This window comes from Drosophila albomicans, chromosome X (genome assembly GCF_009650485.2).
Source record: "Drosophila albomicans strain 15112-1751.03 chromosome X, ASM965048v2, whole genome shotgun sequence".
Lineage (NCBI taxonomy): Eukaryota > Metazoa > Arthropoda > Insecta > Diptera > Drosophilidae > Drosophila > Drosophila albomicans.
The window spans coordinates 17648303-17669104 of NC_047627.2; the positions used below are offsets into that span (position 1 = coordinate 17648303).

The window sequence follows — 20802 nt, forward strand, 5'->3', positions numbered from 1 at the left end:
GTAAATTTAGCTCAAGCCCTACACCTCCCTCTCTCTCTCTCTCTCTCTCTCTCTGTCTCTTCCTATGCCCTTTCACCTCTTGCCGCCAATTCCGTCTCCCACCTGCGTCCCTCTCTGTTCCTCGCTTTCTCATGCGTCTGAGGCAAGCTGCGTGCCCTTGCAAAGTGCAAAGGAAACGCACAGTTGAATAATGTAAGGTTATGTTAATGCGAGCAACCGGGAAGACGAGAATGTCGACGGTGTGGGATGGGGATGGGAATGAGGACGAGAACGACAACGACGAGGACGTGCAGGCAGCGACACACACAGAAAGAGAATGGGAGAGAGGGGAAAAGAGAGAGAGACAGAGAGAGGGAGAGGGAGAGGGAGAGGTGCAGGGTCGTTCCAGGTGTAGATTACTCGTACACACTCAACGCCATTGCTTGGCAGTTAGAGGTCAATTCTGCCACCTCCTCCACTTCCATTCTCCACTCTCCCCCCTCCTTCCTCCCGCACCAATCCCTTCGCTGGAGCAGCTCGTTGAAATGGAAAGTGCACTTGCACTCGACCCAAAATGGAACCTGTCAACACAGCGCTCCTTTCGCGGCCTTTAAATGGCCTGTAAATAGCATTTAAAGTGCAGCATTCCAAACGATTTTTATTTTTTATTGCATACATTTTTTTGTGTTATACTTTTATTAATTTGTTCTAAACAGTTTTCTGATACTGATGTAGAATTATAGCTTAGAATCTTTGCTTTTATTGCTTGCTTCCAAAACTATAATTGGGAAATTCATCTGTATTTAAAAATTCGAAACCTAATTGAGAAACTTCCCAAATTATTTTCTGATATGAAATGTAAAATTACACAGTTCAATCCTAAAGAGATAAATTAATAATATTGATGTTGATAGGCTTTGTTCTGTTGATTTATAGATTAGCATTGGATAGATTGCTTCCCAGATTATATTGAAAAGTAAAACTTGTGTTGAGAAAGTTTTTGCACGTGCTTTAATATTGCAATTAATTAGCTATTGCTTAAGCTGACTTTGACGTGCAGCTACTAATCACAACTATATATATTCGTTCCTTTGAAAATGTTTTATAATTTGCTAGTGAATTTGCGCAGTGTTATTTGCAGTTTTTAAGTAGATTTGCCGCTTAAGTTTTGCTTTTCTGTTTTCTTCTGTTTATTCTATTTCATGAAAGCATTTTGCTGATAGCGATATTGCGTTTTAATCGGGTCTTATGATAATCTTGCTCTGCTCTGCACTCGCTTGCAAGGTAGAATAATTTTAAGTTGCGCTCAAAAGTATGCAGCGCATTTTTGCCATTGAAACTTGCGTTTCCACAACAATGCGCTGTGCATACAATGCACACCTACATATTTCTATTGCCGATGAACGTCATTCAAATCAATCTCTTTGCATAGTTGTCGCCAACTGTGTGAGTGTGCGTGTGTGTGTGTCCCATGTGTGTGTGTCGTGTGTCTGTCTGTTAGTTGTGTGAACAAAGGTGCGGAAATTTAGTCGCACTTGACAATGTGATGGACGACAGATAGCGCTGCATTGCAACTGTCATCCTTGCTCCGCCTTTGCCTCCGCCTCCGTCTCCTAACCCCCCTCTTGAGACAGCAGCAGCACCTGCTAACCACAGCTGGTGTTGTTGTTGTTGTTGTTGCTGTTGTTGCTGGCAAGCGTTGCCACTGTCAGAATGTCGTCATTGTTCATTCATGAAATGAGCGCCTTTTTACTTTTGCCCAACATCAAAACATCAACAACAGCAACGACAACAACCGCAATGGCCGCAAAATGAAATGGGTACAAAGCAAAAAAAAAAAAGGAAAAAACGGAAAAAGGGAAAGAAAAATAACAGAAAATAAAGCGAAGCGAAGAAGCAAAAAGTAAGGGAAGCGAGCGAGAGAGAGAGTGAGAGAAAGAAAGAGAGCGGCACATTGAAGGCAAGAAGACGCGCGTGGTAAAGGAGTGCTGGCTAAAGTGTTCACACACACAGATACACATACACATACGCACACACACACACACACACACACACACACAGATACACATACACATACGCACAAACATGTATATATATATGTACATCGTATGTGCGAGGACACTACGAGGACGTACGTGCGACTTTGTTGCCACACTGACGTTTCTTTTTTTCTCTGCTCGCTATTTTTTTTTTTATATTCTGCTTGCTGCTGCGGCAGTGTTGCATGCCACACACACACACACACATTGAGAGTGAGAGACGTACGCAAAGAGGCAACGACACACACTGAAACGATTTGTGGCTCGCTCGTTCGCTGACATCATCCGCAGTTGCCTCGCTGACTGTGTGTACTGTGTGACAGCTCGCATTGCTCATACGCCATGTTGTCCAACACGCACTGAAAGCTAATAACTAATGGTGTGGGCGGAGATGGAGTCGGGGAGTCTCCTCTCGTTGTTTGCTGTTGTAGTTAATAACATAGTTCATATTGTTGGTTGTTGTTTTTATTCCTTTTCCATTTCGGTTTTTTTTTCTTGCCTCTGCACAATTTATGTAGCATAGTTTTCAGCTGCATTCAAATCCCCGTCTCGCATTGAACATTTTTCGATTTAAATTCCATAGCAAATTGCACCATTTTGTAAAGTTCGTTTTTTTTTCTTCTTTTCTGTGCTTTTTGTGTTGCAATGTTTTATGCATGCCCCGTGCCCATGTGTCCATGTCCGTGCCCCATTCTCGCAGCAATTTCAGCGCAATATATAAGCTAAAAGTCTTGTGCAGCAAAAACAAAGCAACACACACACCAAAAAAGACTTAAAACGAAAGAAAGAAGTCGAAGCAAAGGCAACTTCCATTGCAATTGATTGGAGGTGCAAGTTTCAAACTGAAAAAGTATTTTGTTAGTCGGGTGAAATGCTTGGGAAATTGTTATTTGGAACGGCGTGAGTTGAATTCTCAAAGGAAATCTCCAAAAATCATTCTTATTGATTTGTTTTTCGTGTTCAATTCAATTCAATTCTTAAAACATTTGAATAACATAATTTATATTAGTAAGAATATCTTGAAATTATCCTAAAGAAGAGTATAGTAAGATTTTTATGGGCTTAAATTATGAGCTAGCGACATAACGAAAACAATCGATTCTATAAAAGCTGTGCTACATTTTTCAGACTTGATAAATTACTTTAAAAGAGGCGTTAAGAATATTTTTATTGTTTCGTTTTTCCCATTTAAAATCTTTATTAGTAAAAATATTTTTGAAAGACAAGTCTGCTAAAGAAATAAGTTTATTTATGGGTAACAATTATAAGCAATCGATATAATGACAGTTCGGTCACGATTCAGAAAAAGGAAATAAAAATATGGTATAAAAATAGAATACAAATTTGGCGGCATGATAGAATTTTTCTATATTTTACACTTTACTGTATTATTTAGTATATTTTATATATTTTAGTATTTATTATTTACTGTATTTAATATCTTTTACTATTGTCAAACTAAATTATGTAGCATTGTATAATTTATGTTCTTGTTTGGTGGGAACTAAATAATTGCAGTATATTATGTAGTATATTTTGCATATTTTAGTATTTAGTATTTACAGTATTTAGAAGCGCTGTACAACTTGTGTACATATTTGCAGTATATTATTTAGTACATTTTATATAATTTAGTATTTTTTATTTAATGTAGTAGCTTGTAGCTATTTTCAAACAAAGATAACAAGAATTCTATAACTTGTGAACTAGTTTAGTATTTATTTTTTACTGCATTTAATATCTTCTACTATTGTCAAACAGTAGTTAGAAGCATTGTATAATTGCAGTTGCAGTATATATTTGGTATATCTTACATATTTTAGAATTCAGTTTTTACTGTATTTAATAGCTTGTACGATTGTCAAACAATAGTTAGAAGACATGTGTAGTGGGAGCTAAATAGTTGCAGTCTTGGCCATAAAAAAATAGAAACTGTCAACGTTGACGACAGCACCGTTTAATGGCATTCAATTTATGGCTGTGGGAATTGTGTGAGTAGTGAAGAATGGATAGAGAGAAACGTAGAGGGGTGGCGTTGTTGAGGGTGCGTAGCGCGTTTATCAGTTGAGCAGCTCGTTCAGTTAGTGCACCTGGCTTAATTGTCATGTGTCGGTTATGGTCAATTAGTCAAGAACGCAGTTGCTATCAAATGTTTGCCCAAGGCTCGCCCAGGACGTGCATGCGTACGTGTGTGTGTGTGTGTGTGTGTGTGTTAGTTGTAGGTGTCTGTGTGTGTGTGTGAATGCCGGCATAGTGCAATAACGGGGCACAAAGTCACAAAGTCAGCGCGCTGTTTTTGCCGTCTCATTCACGCGGCTGTTGCCATCTTTGTCTCTGCTGCTCGCTGCTGCTGGCTTTGCAAATGCAAAATGCTTGGCATGCCTTTTGCGCCCTGACGTATGCAGCAGTTGGTCACATTTTTCAACGCCACACACACACACACACATAGACACACGCTCTGCTCGTTTCGTTTCGTTTCGTTTCGTTTCTTCGTTCACTCGTTCGCTGCTCGTTTTTGCTTGCTTGCTTGCCTGCTTGCTTCTCGCTGCTCTCGTCGCTTCGATGGCTTGTGCTTTCGTTTGTCCTGTCCTGGGCCTGTCCCAATGACCGAGTGTGGCGTGGCATGGCGCCGCGCGCTCTCTCTCTCTCTCTCTCTTTCTCCGCCCGAAACTGGAAACTGGCACACAGCCGATGTCGATGCCGTTGCCGATGCCTGAAGTCGGTAGCCGCCGCTGTCGACGAAGCTTCAAAGCCGAAGCGATTGCCACAAAACTCAACGAAAGTCGCACTCTGTGAACGCACACGCGCTGCGGCAGCTGACAGTTTCAGTGAACCACGGAGACGAACGGATTACGGGTAACCCAAACAGCAGTCAAACCAAAAATCACTTTTTTTTGGACAAAAAAAGAAAAAAAAAACAGAAGGAAAGAAAAAAGAAACAGCAAGAAAATCAAATGAATATAAAATCACTAAACTAAATAACTATATAAAATCAAACTTAACAAAAAATAATATAACTATAAAACCCCAACACCAAAAAAAAAATCTATAAAACGAGCAGAAGAAATGTAAGAGGAGCAAAATGAGAGACTCGCTATATTTTTTTTTTTTTTTTTTTTTTTCTTTTTTTGTTGGTCGCACACATCGCACAAGACGCAGTCAAGGGGCTGGAGACGTGAGAGAAGAGATGAGGGCAACAAAAAAGCAAGCAAGGCAGCCAAGTGTTTGAAATTCGAAACAAAAATATGTTGGCCATGCTCACGCTATATACATTGCTCTATATATATACAATATATATCTTGCACATATATCGTATATCGCTATATATATAAAAATGCTTTAACAATTTAGAGGATACCAAAGGCAAATTGAGTGTGCAAGCAACGGCAACGTTCGTTTTACATAAGTTCTCAATGTTCTTTTGTTATTTTTTTTGTATTTTTTCAAGTGCTCAAACAAAAAAACACCACAAAAAAAAAAAACACTGAAAATAACCAAAAAAAAATATAAAAGGAAAGAAAAGGAAAGGTGAAGAAAACGAAGGAAACGAACAACGAGCAAAGAGGAAAAAGCTGCAAACGTAACGCAACATTTGTCTGCCACATAAATTGATATATATATAAACTTATATATATATATATGATTTTTTTTATTGTTGTTGTTTCATAGTGTGTGTGCGTGCAAATAAGAGTTGACAGACGAAGCAGCGGTGTGTGTGTGTGTGTGTGTGTGTGTAAAACGTGGCGTATACTTGCTGTGTGTGGCCCAAAAGCAAAAGATTGCGTATACGCCTCGCAACGCTGCCAAAATCTCTGTGTGTGTGTGTGTGTGTGTGAGTGTATGTGTGCGTGTGAGTTTCCATGTGCCTCTGCCTGTGTGTGTGAGTGTGTGTTACGCAGGCCAAATGCGAATGCATAACTTGCAATTTGTTTGAAATGCCAGCAAACACAGCGCTCATAAGTAGGCAACGAAAATTTTACAAGCAAACACGCACGCACACATGCAGACACGCAGCACGCACGCATGCATACTATGCATGTGTGTGTGTGTGTGTGTGCTTTTGGAGTGCTTTTGAAGTGTGCCTGCCTTTGTGTGTGTTTGGACTTTCGATTTTTCGTGGCTTGTCTTCAACTGATTGTTGTTGTTGCCACTGCTGCTTAGGTTATGTGCATGTGTGTGTGTGTATGAGTGTGAGTGTGTTTCTGTGGGCGAGTGTATCTGGCATGTCCCTTTTCAAGCGCGCATATGCCATGTGTATGTAAGGCGACGACGACGTCTGCGCTGGCACGAAACTCAACTCAACAGAGCAGAGCAGAGCCAAAAGCAAAGCCAAAGCAGCGTAGCGCAGCGCACAACACAACACAATTCAACTTAAACTCAACTCGAAAAATAGCAGCGAAATCCGAAGGAATGTGAGAGTGGAGCGAAGGGAAAGGGAAGGGTAAGGGGGTGGTAAGGGAAGCAGAGAAGCAAAGTCACTGAGGCAGTCACTCAGTCAGTCAGTCAGGCAGGCAGGCAGGCAGTCAGTTAGGCTGGCAGCAGTGGCGCCTCGCTAACTGGCTAAGCCAAGGCAGCATGTAACCCCTCGCACACGAATACAAAACACCAACACACTGACACTCACACACACAGAGACAGAGACAGAGACGAGGCTCTACGCCTCTGGCAGCGCAGCACGCGCGTGTGCCATATCGCGTTTCGTGTTGTGCGCAAAAATGAGCCGAGCGACAACGAAAACGACAACGACGAGGACGATGAGGACGAGGCGAGCAACGAAACATGCAACTGGAATGGAAAAAAAAGAATTATACGAGGAAAAGGCAAAGGCAAAAAGGAACAGGCGAGGGCAACAACACAGAGGAACAGAGACTGGGGCAGGGACAGGGACAGGGACAAGGCGGAGGACGCGAGGACTCGAACTCGAACACGGACTCGGACTCGGACTCAGACTCAAACTAGGAGTAGAATGCGGACACGGACGAAGACGAAGACGAGAACGGGGAAGGGGAGCAAACGCAGAGGGCGGAGTGAGGCAGATTGGGGAATGCCTGACTGGCTGACTGAATGCTTTGCCTGCCTGCCTGGTTTGGTTGGTTGCCTGTCGCTTCGCCTACTTTCTCGCTGCTGACAGCCAAAACGAAAATTGTGCAACGCTTTTGAAGTTGTTTGCCTGTCTAGCGTGGCGGCAGCAACAACAGCAATTGAAACATCTGCAACAACACGGAACACGAACAACAACAACAACAACAACAGCTGCAGCGCGCTGCATTCCATTTTATTTGCCTGCAGCGCAAAAGTATGCAACAGCAATTTTTGTAATGAGCCCAAAGCTCAAAGAATTTTCGTTTTTCGTTTTTGTTGTTGTTGGTATTTTGTGCTGCTTTAAGCTCCAGTTAATTTTAGCCTCGGTGTGCTTTGCATGCTTTATTTTCACTCTGGCGACACGCTGTCGCATATTTCTTTAGTATATAGCACACACTTTGTTCCCCAACCGAAAAAACAACAAAAAAAAAACAAAAAAACAGAAAAAAACAACTCTGTCCGCTGACCAAGCAAAGTCAATAAAGTTAATGGCAGTTTCTAATGAGTAAATACTCGGCTATAGCCGAGCAAACATGCTGCTGGCATTTCTGTTCATTTTTATTTGAATTCGTGTTATTGTTGTTGTTGTTGCTTCTTGTTGTTTGCTTTACATAACAACAATGCGGCTTCAATTGACAGCACATTTTGCATTGCATACTTTTGTGCGCCGCTTTTATGCGGCTGTCTATCAATGCGAAACTCACTGTTTCACAGCATACTTTTGTGCGCTGCGATTTAATAGCCACATTCTGCAACTGAATTGGTTGTTGTACTAGCTAAGCTATTTAATATAGGTATACAACGCCTGGCTGTTGCATGCCTTCTTGGACACTTGCATAAGCTGAGAGCTGGATTATTTGTAGGCTTAATAGCTACTCGCTTAATGGCACCAAAACTGGAATTTTCCTCGCACAAAAATGTCGTTTAACTGTCATGTAACATGTGTGTGTGTGTGTGTGTGTGTGTATGTCTGTGTGTGCGTGTTCATTTATTTGCCTGCGACTTTTGGGCGCTTCAACAATATGTATGACAAAGCAATGGCAAGAAGAAAAAGCAAAGCCTAAAAAGTTATCGAGTTTCCCAGGCCTTTCCCTACTGTGCACAGTGCTGTCGCCTAGAAATGTGCGTGTGCCCATTTCCTTCGTCTATTGTCACAATTTGATTGTTGCTATTCAATTGGTTTTCTTGTTCAGCTGCTACTGATTTGCTCTTGTTGTTGTTCTTACTTTCGTTATTGTTGTTGTCGTTGTTGTTGGGTGTGCCAAATTTACATAACGTAAATGCTGCATAAATAAATTATTAAATACGTGCTGTGACAATGGATTGAATGTGAACAGAATGTCTAAAAGGCCAAACACACACACACACACACACACAGCCTGAAAGTATGCAATGTTTTTTTAGTGTGTTGCGATTCCGTAACAATTTCACAATTTCGATTGAAAAATACATTGTATATATTTCTCATTTGCATAGCTCTCTAATTGTAACTTCCATAACGAGAGCTACAAACCACATCAGAGGCAACAGCAGCACTCACTCTCGGTATGTGTGTCGAGGCACTTAATTGACCAATTGACTGGACAATGCAATGCAATAAAATGCACTGCACAAAAGCGGATCAGCAGGTCATAATGATTTGTGATAATAGCTCTGTGCTATTTATAACGAGAGGGGGGAAAAAACGATTGCCAGCAAAAAAAAAAAACACACACACACACACACACAAAAGGGTTGAGGTCCAGTCTGGCCGGTGCCAAATGTTGCCAAACGCCAAACGTTTTTCTTTTTTTCATTTTTTTTTGTTGTTCACTTCGAGCAAATGTCGTTGCTGCGGCGAGGCGAGAGAGTTGGCCACCAATTTGATGACCTAAAAATAGCATAAGTCAAGTCAGTAAGGCATGCGGCGAGAACAGCGGCAAAGTAGCACAACAAAAGTTGTGTTGACAACGAGTAAATGGTGGACACAGTGGCCGATCCAGGGGGATTGGGAGGCAGCAACTGGGAGGGTGAAAGGCGAACACTAATCGAAGCGAGAGAGAACATACACACACACACACGCACACAGGGAAAGGCGCGGCGAGGATTCTCTTTGCAGCGAATTCGTTGCCGCGGCACTAAAATGAATAAGAACAAAAAAAAAAAAAAAAACAGTTGCTGCAGCCTTTTCGTTCAAGTTGGAGCTGAAAATTGTGTGTGTGTTTCAAACTTTTTATTATCCTTGATATTAAATGTGTTTTGTGAAATATTTGAAAAGCAAGCAAAGCAAAAACGTTAAATAAATAGTGTAAGCTGCTCTTACGCTCTCGTTTGTTCTCGCTCTCTCTGCCTGCCTGCCCGCCTGCCTGTCTCTCTCTTTCCCTCTCTCAGAGAGTGTTGACGTCGCCGTCGACGTTGACTTCGACGCTTAGCGTCAGCGTCAGCGTTTTCGCCCTGACTGACTCGATTTGTCTTTGACTTTGGTGCTGGCTGCGTTTTTCACGTGCGCGCGAAAGTATGCTACGAAAATAATCTGCTCGCTCAACGGTTTCTCCAAGTTGCATAAACATAAACAAACAACCAACAATAAAAATCAAATAAACAAAGTATATTTATTTAAAGAAAATAAAATAAAATCACAACAAACAAATAAGAAATTTCATAAATTTTTTTTTTCGTGTGACTTTTTTGCAAGTGAAATAAATCTGTGACCCAGACAAAACACACGCATTGCGCTGTAGTGACAAAAAATCGTATATATGCGTATATATGCCATATGTATGAGAAACTGCCATGAATAATTGCATAAAGAAACAAGTTGAATGCAAGCATTAATCAAATAACAAGATAAACCGACACCGACAACGACAACGACGACGAAAGCAAAAGTAACGAAAATAGCAACACAAAAAAAAAAATAGGAAAAAGAAAACCGAGCAACCGAACGAATGAACGAACAATCAATCAATCAATCAATCGATAGCGCAACAACAAGAACAATAAACTCAAAACCCTCACATCAAAAATCATCATAAAAAAAAAAAAAAAAAAAAAAAAAAAGCAGTTGTGCCGGCTGCAAATGCGAAAGACGCATTCACACGCACATGCTTGTGGACAGAAGCTGGCTGTTACGGCACCAAAGTCTGTCCACAATCATAATACACACACTCACACATTCTCACACTTTGATTAATTTGTAATTTGTTATTCGTTCTTTGTTCAGCGCTGGGAACCAACAAAACAGTAAATAATATTACAAAGCAAAAAAAAAAAAAAAGAAAAACAAAATACCAGAAAAACCCATGAAATAAAATAGCAAAGAAAGTAAAACAAAAAACAACAACACCAATAAATAAAATAGTTAAACAAAAAAATAAAACAACAAAGCACGCGTACGCATCGCAAAACAACAACACAAAAAAAAACAACAAAACTAAAGCAAAAGAGTAATCAAAAAAGAGATAAGTAAAGCGAAAGAAGAATTGTTGCAACGCGCCGCGTCGTCATCCGAGTGCCGCCATCTGCTGTGGCTGTTTGCCTGTGACTGTGTGCAACCTGCTTGTGTGTGTGTGTGTGTGTGCAACTGAAACAACAACAACTGCAACAACTGAAACAGCAACAGCAACAAGAGAGTTAACAGCAAGCCTGCAGCAACATTTGTAGCAGTTCAACAGCAGCAGTAGCAGCAGCAACAACAACAAGCGGCAACAACAACAACAACAACAACAATCATCAAAACATCATTACCAGCAGCAACAACAACAACAACAATTGCAGCAGCAGCGGCAGCAACAAAGGCGCAACATCGATCGACATCGATTAACGGCAAGTACACACACTCTTAAGAGTTCGACTTCGATTTCGAGTTTGAGTTCGAGTTTGAGTTTGCGTTTGAGTTCGAGTTATGTAAAGATCTTTTTTGACAATTGCCAACGCAAATTGAAGTCGTTGTGTGAGTGTTGAAGCTGAGCTTCAATGTTGTGCAGCATCACAACGTTTGAGGCTAATTGTTAGCCATGATGATTATGTCATTAATGAGGCCCAAAAGCAAACGGCACACACTCGCATTCAGGGAGAGACGCACGCAGTTGGCCTACTGCATAGTTGGCACAACCTTTTGCTGGCTTTTGGAGGGCAAACTTTTTAGCCAAGTTAGTCGAAGCACACAGCCGAAGCCACGCCACGACCACGACCAAAACGTTGCGAGTTTCGTTAAGAAAAATGCCAAAATATATAATTGTATCTTTGAGATACAAGTCGGACAAAGAGAGAGAGCGCAGGATAACTTGCGCAAACTCTCTCTCTCTCTCTCATTCTCTCGCTAGCCCACTTTCGCTCACTTTCTCTCTACGCTCTGTCTCTTCCTCTCTTGCTTGCCTAGCAAATTGTATATGTAAAATTCATTGACTAACAACATGTGAATTTCGATGTTCGTTCAGTTTATGGCAAGTGTATGTTTTATAATATTATTATAGATATATATATATATATATCAAGAGTATATAGTATGTATATAGAGCGTTGGCTAGTTAATCAATTTGCGCTACGCTTAGGCAGCATTAAATATTAAACGTTGGCTGCTGCAGCAGCAGCTGCTTTAATTATGGCAAAATGCATCTATGCATTTTTTATAGCATACTTTTGAGCGCCTCAACGCTTGCTGATGATTCTTCCTTCTGTGCTGTGTTGTGCTGTGCTGTGTCCGACAATTTTGAGCCTTGTTTCATACAAATTATGCGCATGCTGAGCCAATGAATGAAACACGCATACATATGTCGAGATGAATGTCTGGGTGTGTGTGTGTGTGTACATAAATTCATGTAAGCTGCGTTTCCAAGTGTGTTTGTGTGTGCGTTGCGTATATGAAGGAAGGAAACACGTCGAAATATCGAACTGACCTACTTTTGTGCTCGATACAAGCACACACACATACATGTTTACATAGATATTCGTGTGTGTGTGTGTGTTGTGTCCATGTTTCGCCGAATACGCCAAAAAGGCAGCGCACACACACACACACACATATACACATATTCTGCCATTGGACAAGAGTGCTTTGACCTTAGCTCGCTGGCTGCGCTTATATAAGCCCAAAAAAAGAAAAGAAAAGAAAAGCATAGAAAAAACCAATTTCCAGGCAATTCTACAAGTTTATACGATATATCAAGCTATATTATTTATGTAATTCCGTGCCATGACTAACAACAACAATTAAACGCACAACAAACTATGCGATGCGAATTTCAAAACAATCACATTTTTTTTCATTGAACTCTTAACTTGATTTTCGAGTTTTCGATTTCTGTTTTTGCCATGGGAAAACCTTGATACGCTTTTCACTAGAATCTTGATGTTGGTGTTGCCCTTTTTTTTCGCAATTACTATTTGGCTTGCGTTTGCTTCTTGGAAAGGATAATCATTCAGTCAGTCGTCTGTTGTTGATTCTCTTCCCATGCTCTGTATGAATTCTATCATGCCATTTTTCTTTACCTTTTACCGTTTTCCATTTTCAGTTTTCAGTTCTTTTTTTTAATTAGTTTCGTGCTTGAATGCATGTTCCTGGAATTGTGGCAATTGCAAAATTCAAGAACAGGCACGTTTGTCTATTTTCAAAACGCAAGCAAAGATACTTTGTGCAATCCATGGCAAATAACTAGTAGTTGTCCTTGATGTAGCGTGGGCAGCAGAACAAAACAACAAGTTTAACAAGTTTCAAGTGGCAAATCACAATTCAAGGCATTAAATTGTTATGCTCGCTGTTTCGAATTACTTTTCAATAATTTGCTAATAGTTCTTCTATTTAATTAGCTAAATTTAAATATATTTTAAATAGTGGGAGAAGAGTTCTGCAATTTAAATAATTTTATTTTAAAATATTTGCAAAGGCTTTAACAAATCAATATTATGATAATATAAAGACTTTTACATATTATCACTATTGATAATAACGATATTAATAACGACCTGAAATAGAGATATATTTGAAATTTAAGCAACATAAACAACTTACTTTAAACTTGAATTTGTATTTTAGTATTTTGTGGTGAATAATTGGGTATGTTTTAGGAAATTTATCGCACTGAATGTAAATATCGGTATATCAAATATAGCTCTCTGAATATTTTTGAGTATTTTGTGGTATATTAATTCGGTATATTTAAAGAAAATTATCGCACTGAATGTATAACTATATCGATATAGCAAATATAGGCTTCGGTATTTTTTTTTTTTAATATTTTTGTTGTATATATATGAATTTGGTATACTTTAAGAAATATACCGCACAGTTTTGCTTTTATTCAGAATATATAGCGGGTATCTCACAGTCGAGCGCACACAATTGTAGCTTTCTTTCTTGCTTTTATTTGCTCTAATATTATTTTTTATACACACATTGTGGTTAATTAAAATTCGACAAACAATATGGCATCTTGGATTTATTATAAGTTTATCCAAGAAATATTGTCAGAGCCCTGCAAATCGAACTTTTGCTGAGCGTGACTAAATAATCAATTGATGATTATTGTTGATTATATTTATTTTTCTTGTTATAATCATATAATAGCTCGATTAACTCCAAAGGTTCTATTTACTGTTTCTTTCGTTGTAACTTATAATATATTAAAATCAAAATTGTATTTATTTTTCTTTTTGTATAAAATACAAATTTGATTGTTTGATTTCCTTTAAGAGTTCTTTTTATCCTCTGTTTCTTTTGATGTAAATTATAATAAAATCAAAATTATATTTATTTTACTTCTTATACATGTATAATATATATATATAATTTATATATATTATATATAATTTTTTTCGGAAAATAATTATTAAATATTCTATAAAAATCATTAATTTATGTATAAAATACCAAATTTTCTTTCTTTTGTTTCAACACGTTTTTTTTCTTTTCCTATTAATCTAATAAAGTTTTCTATTTTGCCACTATAATAGTTGGATTTACGTAGCTACTTCTAGCTGTCAGTCTCTGCACTGCATTTATTGATTGTCAATTGTTTTGGTTTTCAATTTGATTGGAATGCACTTAATGGCAATTGCCACCTGCAGTTAATCCAATTACACAGTGCATTGCGTTGTGGTTTCTGGTTGTTGACTTTCCGCTTCGCGTTCCTCTTACTCTTCCTCTCTCCTTCTCCTTCTCCCTTTCTCTTAATTCTCTTCGAGTTCAATGAGCCTGTCACACTTGAATTTCACATTTAAATTGATGTTGCATACTAATAAATTATGTTTTTTTTTTCGGTTCTGTGTTTTTTTCTATTTACAGCATCGTGCTAAGCGGCGGGCGCTACTCGAACATGGCGCCTCGGATATAGTTGTAGCTTCATGTAGCAGGCGACATCCATGTGCCTCATGTGAGTATTGATCAAAAATTGTGTTGTCTCTCTCTCTCTATCTGTGAAATCGGGCTATTTAATTTGTTAATTTGTTAATCGTAATCCTAATCATAATCGTTTGTGTGTGTGATATTGTGTGGAAATCGTCGTGGAAATCAGGCCTTGGAAATCTAAGGCTCTCATCGTTGGCCGCATAGACAATGACAGAAGATTCCGACTCGATATCTGAGGAAGAACGCAGTTTGTTCCGTCCCTTTACCCGCGAATCATTGGTGCAAATTGAACAACGCATTGCCGCTGAACATGAAAAGCAAAAGGAGCTGGAAAGAAAGAGAGCCGAGGGAGAGGTGGTAATTATTTCTAGCTGAATGTTGTAACCGCCTCTAACTACTTATTTATTATTACTTTATACTTTAATTTTATACGCTATATACTATATATGTAAATGCAATACGTATTATGTGCTACTACTACTATTATATTCTGTGTACCTAATCGAATATCTCTGCTGTATCTGTAATTCTAACTCTATTAACTCTCTATATATTATATACTACGTAATTACTATTTGTTGTGAGCCGATAATCGATTGTTCATCGATCAATTATCGATTCACATGAACATGAACGCTATTGTGCGCTTATAATCGTGCTTAAACGTCTATTGAATATGATGTATAAATAGCCAAAAACTACTAATACCTGCTAATACTACTACCTACTACTACTATTACCTACTATTACTAATAATAATAATAATAATACTACTGTTACTACCATTCCTAATCCAAAAACAACCAAGTACTTAAAACATATTACTTGCTATTAGCCCATTCGTTGACAAAACAAAACCAAAAATATAATATGCCAAACAGTCAATTCTTAAACATTAAATCCCTCTCCCATCGTCGATGACTATCTTCTGTTCATTAACACAACAATCATTAATTCAATTTCAACTGTCCAACTGTCCAACTGTCCCAACTGTGTGTAAATACTCGTTGTCTATCATTATTTCTGTACTCTGTATAAAATCCATATCCATTTCGATGCTTAATGATTCAATCATTTCCCATCTACCATTCTATTCTTTGCCTAGGATGAATCATCGTGAAATCCACTTGAGTAACGAAAAAACTCTCTCTCTCTCTCTCTCTCACTCTCTGCACACTCTCTTCTATCTATCTTCAAATTCAACTTTCCAAGTATTGTTAACTATCTTCTTCAATCCATATATAACTTTAATGTACTCGTATCGTAATAGAAACCAATATCAAATACCAGCTAGAACATCTACTCTGTGTTTCTGTTTCTCCTTCACCCCTTCACCCACGCCCACGAACATTCATTTGGGTTTTTGTGCTTCGTGTGAATAATAATAATAATAAATTCTCATTTAAGTCTATGCTAATTCAATGATTTCGTCGTTTTCTTATCATTTCCACCAAATTCAAAAACAATTTATCCAAAAATATATGTATTATTCGTATGTTCTTTTTTACTTTTTGTTGTTGTCGTATTTCGTATTTCGTATAACTCACAAATTTTCCTCCCTCCCAATTCGTAACTATGCGTAACCTTATTCATATCGTATCTAAAAAAAAAAAAAAAAAACAAATCGAAAAACAAAAGAAAACTTTTCCTGCCATAATCGTTGTATGTTTGTTTGTTCGTTTGATGGTTTGTTTGTTTCATTGTTTTTTTCGGTATTGAGAGTAAGAAATGTGTATTCCAACTATTGGCTTCGTAATGTGTTCTAATCGTGTATATATATATCGTAATTGACTATATCGATTTATGTACGATTTTTTCGTTTTTGTTTTTCATTTCTCAAGTATTTTTCTATTTCAACGCAATAACTTTTGATTATTGTCCAAGGCAAAATGTTTAATTTCGTTTGTGTTTCCTTCTTTAATTTTGAATATTGCGTTTCATTATTGCCTTGTTTCTTTTCACAAATGTTTATGTTGATCTCATTTCTATAACTTCAACTTCGACTCAATAAATCACTGTCCTTAGTCCTGTGAATCACACACAGTACGTCGTAACTCACAAAAACCAAACAGAAAAAAAAACACCAAGCAAAAAGAATACGAAAAAAAACTAGTAAAAGAAACCCAGTCACGAAAGTTTGGTTGTGTAAATACTTATACTAAAAGTTCGAAATTGCCATTGAAACCACTTCACTAGATCAAAAGAAAAAACAAAAACAAAACAAAAAATAAAAGCCAGACCATATATACATAATATACATATATACATGTGTACCTATATACAATCATACTTTCAATGAATTAGCTCTGTATACTCGTAGTTGCGATTCAATCAATTATATATACTTATAAATAATCAATAATAATAATAATCATAATAATGATCGTAAACAACATTAAACCGGGAAGTTCAAAAAGATCTCATAGCTGACAGCTACAAGCAGCACTGGGAGCCACTCAAAAGCTGCATGCTACGATATCAGCTCATTATGTTTCATTCTCAATAGTTGTACAATAATTTGCTTAGTTTAAGTGCTATCGCTGTCGCTCTCTATCTCTCTCAATCTCTCAATCAATCAACTCTTCTTTTCGCTCTCTCTCTCTCTCTAGCAGAACATGTATAAAGAAAAAGAAAATAGTTTACACGTTAACAATTTCCTCGCGAGCACTAACATCAGTTTAGAAATCAGCTTCTATATAGAACTATAAAATAATTCAATATCTATCGCTCACAGTATCGTAATGTTCTCTCAAGCTCTGTTTCCGTCTTTGTCTCGCTCCCCTTTCTAACTCTCACTTGACATTGCCACAGCTACGTCTCCTTACTTCACTTCACTTAACAGCTCTCTACCTCCCTGTCTATCTGTCTCTTTCGCTCTCTATCTATCAATCGTATTCGTCCTTCATTTATCTATCTCTCTCTCTTTCTGTCTCTTTCTCTGTGCAACTGTGTTGCGTCCCACACAAAAACATAACGAAAACACAGCGATAATAAATCATAGAGCATAAATATTGATCATAACCAAAAAAAAAAAAAAAAAAAAAACCAAAGAAACAAAATCGAAAAAGAATTAAGACAATTATCAGCAGAAAATTAAACAGTATTATTATAAATATTACGTATAATATCTTGAAGAATGCTGAACATTTCACATATATATATATATATATTATATTATTTTTTTTCTACTTTTTTTTTCGTGTACTTTTTTCTTTTTCATTTACAACTTTTTCTCTACTATTTAATGCTCCCAAAACGAAACTTTTGCGCGCTGCTGTCTGGAAAAAATATGAAAATAAATAATAAATATAATAATTAACAAAAACTATGTATAATAATGAAATATGATGGATGTAATTCGGCGCTTGCATTTCGAATATAACAAATATTTAATTTTTTGCATAACTTTTACTCGAATGAAATGCTCCAAACTAAAAACGAAAAACCAAAAAAAAACCAAAAAAAAAAATATCCTAAACCAAATACCAAATCCAAATCTTCTTTCAGCCGCAATATGGTCGCAAGAAAAAACAAAAAGAAGTAAGATTTTTCACAGAACTTTTAGTCTAAACACACAAAAAAAAAAACAAAAAAAAAAAAAACAAAACGAACAACGTACCTGCCTAAAACACACAAGAAAACCTAAAAACCTTCAAAATACCCCTCGAAAAAATACTAAAGAAAACCATATCCAAAAGAAAATACCAAAATTTACAAAACCCAAAAAAAAGAGAAAAGAAACAAAGCTTTTAATTTGATTTTGCCATATTTGATTTGGAAACGTTATTGCCAAAATTTGTTAGTTCTTTAGCAGCTTATTCTTTTGTTCGTTTTTATCGTAATCGTAATTGCTTCCAAAGATTTGCTGTATTCATATATTCGTATAAGTATATTCGTATATAATATATTCGTAAACGTAATCCTATCTGTATTTGTAATTGTAATTCTATTCGTAAACGTAATCGTATTCGTAATCGTGTGTTGGTATGCGTACTCTCTCTCTCTCTCTTAACCCCCCCAAAAATGTATTATAAGAATACTCGTATATTAGCCTAATTTGGACCTGAACACTTGCCCAAGCCAAAAACAAAATTATATCAGTTATCTACTTTACGAAACTTTTAAACTTTAAATCTAACAACTTTTGCTTTTGCGTATAACTCACGTCTAACTGTATAATCTCGTATATATACTATATACACTATATTACTTAATACTATTATATTCCTAATGCTACTACTACTATTACAAACTAAATACTGCTATTTCAACTACTATCAACTTTATGGCCAAAGCAACTTTGACTTGATTCTTTTGTAAACTCTTAAGTATATAATACATACTATATATATATGTTATATACCGCTTTCATTTTGTCACTTTTCTAAAGCTACGCCAATTGCAAATTCTACTTCTATATTATCTTAAGTATATTATCTACTTCCACTTAAGTGTGTCTTTTGCTTTGAGTGAAATTGAAATAGTTTAACGAGCTTTAACATACACTATGCAACAGGATGTGTTAAAGTTAGTCAGATTGAATAATCTGATTTCCCCGAAAAGTATGCATTAATATTTCAGATGACGAACTAATTAAGATTGTATGAGTTAAATACCTTGTTGTTCAGTTTGTTGCATAGTGTAGTGCTCATGTGATCAAAGCAAATGCTTTGAACTTCTACTCAAGCTCAAGCAATCTTTGCCACCCTTCTTTACCTCCGCCCCCTGAATACTTGAGTACCGTTAATGCGCTTATGAGGCATAGCGTAGTAGAAGAGGACACAACAACACAAAAAAAGAAAGGGAAAGTGTGGGGGAAAAGATGAGAACGAATTGCGACTCAAAGATACAAAATCAATGCACAAATTCCAAGAGCTCAACTGTTATACGCAAGGCACTTTGACTGTTCTACTACACGAGTAGCAAGCAAGCTAGTGTGTGTGTGTGTGTATGTCCCAGTGTGTGTGTCTCGTAGGGATAATAAGAATAAGAATGCGCTAGAGTAGGACAGACAGAATCGTTTCTTTTGACCATACTATGCAGATGTCTGATGATTTACGCAGTGCGCGCAATGGCCAAATTTATGCACAACAAGCAAATTTAGCATTGCCGTCAACAAGCAAAAACAAGCAAAAACAAGAACAACAAGTACAACGAATAACTAACTAAAAAGTGTTACACAAAAAGACTCTTGCAAGAGGCAAAACTATAAACTATAAGCATAATATTCAACTTGAGCTGTATAACGACTTGTGTATGACTCATCGTGCCACATCGTATGTGTAAGTGGGTAAATGGAATCAGAAGTAAGTGCCCCCTCTCAGACTCTCTGACATACAACAACAACAATAACAACTACTACATACAAGAAACACAACAACAACTAAGAGTATTATTAAAGCAACTTCGGCATCTGCAGCGAAGTTAATGCCCAGCTTTTTGAGCAAAACTTTGCACTTAAGCTGCGCGCATTACTCTAGGAACAATTAATTGCTTAGCATTTAGCCAGGCTCTTTGTGTTGATTTCTTTCGTTTCTTTTTTCATTTGTAGCTGCTTGCCTCTCCCCCAAATATAGTAATCCAACCCTCTGGCCAAATAGATATTTGTAGTTCCGAATACGAATTCCCCCTATACAGTACATAACTAAAAAATATGTGCGTTTGACTTAGTGCCATGAATGCAACTTGTTTGTTTCCCTTAGTCTGTGCATGATGCATCGAATAACTTTCGACTCTCTTACATGCTATACATGACATATATATACTCTACTTTCACACACAATCATCATTGATTAGGTGTTTTCTGCAAAGTTATGCCTGATTCCCTGAGAAAGTAATCAAATTTTAAAATCTACTTTGTTCCATAAAGTTTAAACTGTCGTGAAAGTCAGTTATTCAATAAATTAAATTCAAACTTGAATAATTAAGTACATTTCCGTAATTTCTTTATAAAGTTTAAACGAAAGAATTGGGTTCAGAATTTGTAAAATTTTCTATAATTAAACTCGACAGAGTTTCCTTCAGCTATAATCTTAGTTCTGCGTTTCCGTTTCGTCTAAGATTTCGATTTCGGTTTCGATTTCTGTTCCCCTTTATGGATAAAAAGCAGTTTTCGTTTCGATTCCAAAGTTCCACTTCTGCTTCAGTTTCATTTCCAGTTTCAGTTGCATGCGTCATAAATTAAATACGTTTTGTGTGAGCTGAAATTCTACTGTAATTTCTTTATAAGGCGAAAACGAAAGCATTGTTATATAATAATTATTATAATTATAAAACTCGACTGAGTTATCTTCAGCTTTAATCTTAGTTCTCCGCTTCCGTTTAAGATTTCGATTTCGGTTTCGATTTCGAAAAGCAGTTTTTGTTTCGATTGCAGAG

General features: G+C 37.2%; 1 protein-coding gene across 50 annotated transcripts in view; it reads left to right on the top strand.

Moving 5' to 3' along the window:
* The window catches only part of LOC117578157 (sodium channel protein para), a 76294-nt gene that overhangs the window by 1198 nt on the left and 54294 nt on the right, over window positions 1-20802 (top strand). For 31 of the 50 annotated variants that reach the window (XM_034263385.2, XM_034263381.2, XM_034263383.2 and 28 more), the window contains exons 2-4: window positions 14362-14449; window positions 14591-14781; window positions 17932-17964. In XM_034263385.2, coding sequence (XP_034119276.1) covers window positions 14632-14781; window positions 17932-17964 — 183 coding nt within the window. In that variant the 5' untranslated portion in view covers window positions 14362-14449; window positions 14591-14631. The remainder of the gene's footprint in view (window positions 1-14361; window positions 14450-14590; window positions 14782-17931; window positions 17965-20802) is intronic. The other 19 variants (XM_052008416.1, XM_052008407.1, XM_052008418.1 and 16 more) reach the window with 2 other exon arrangements.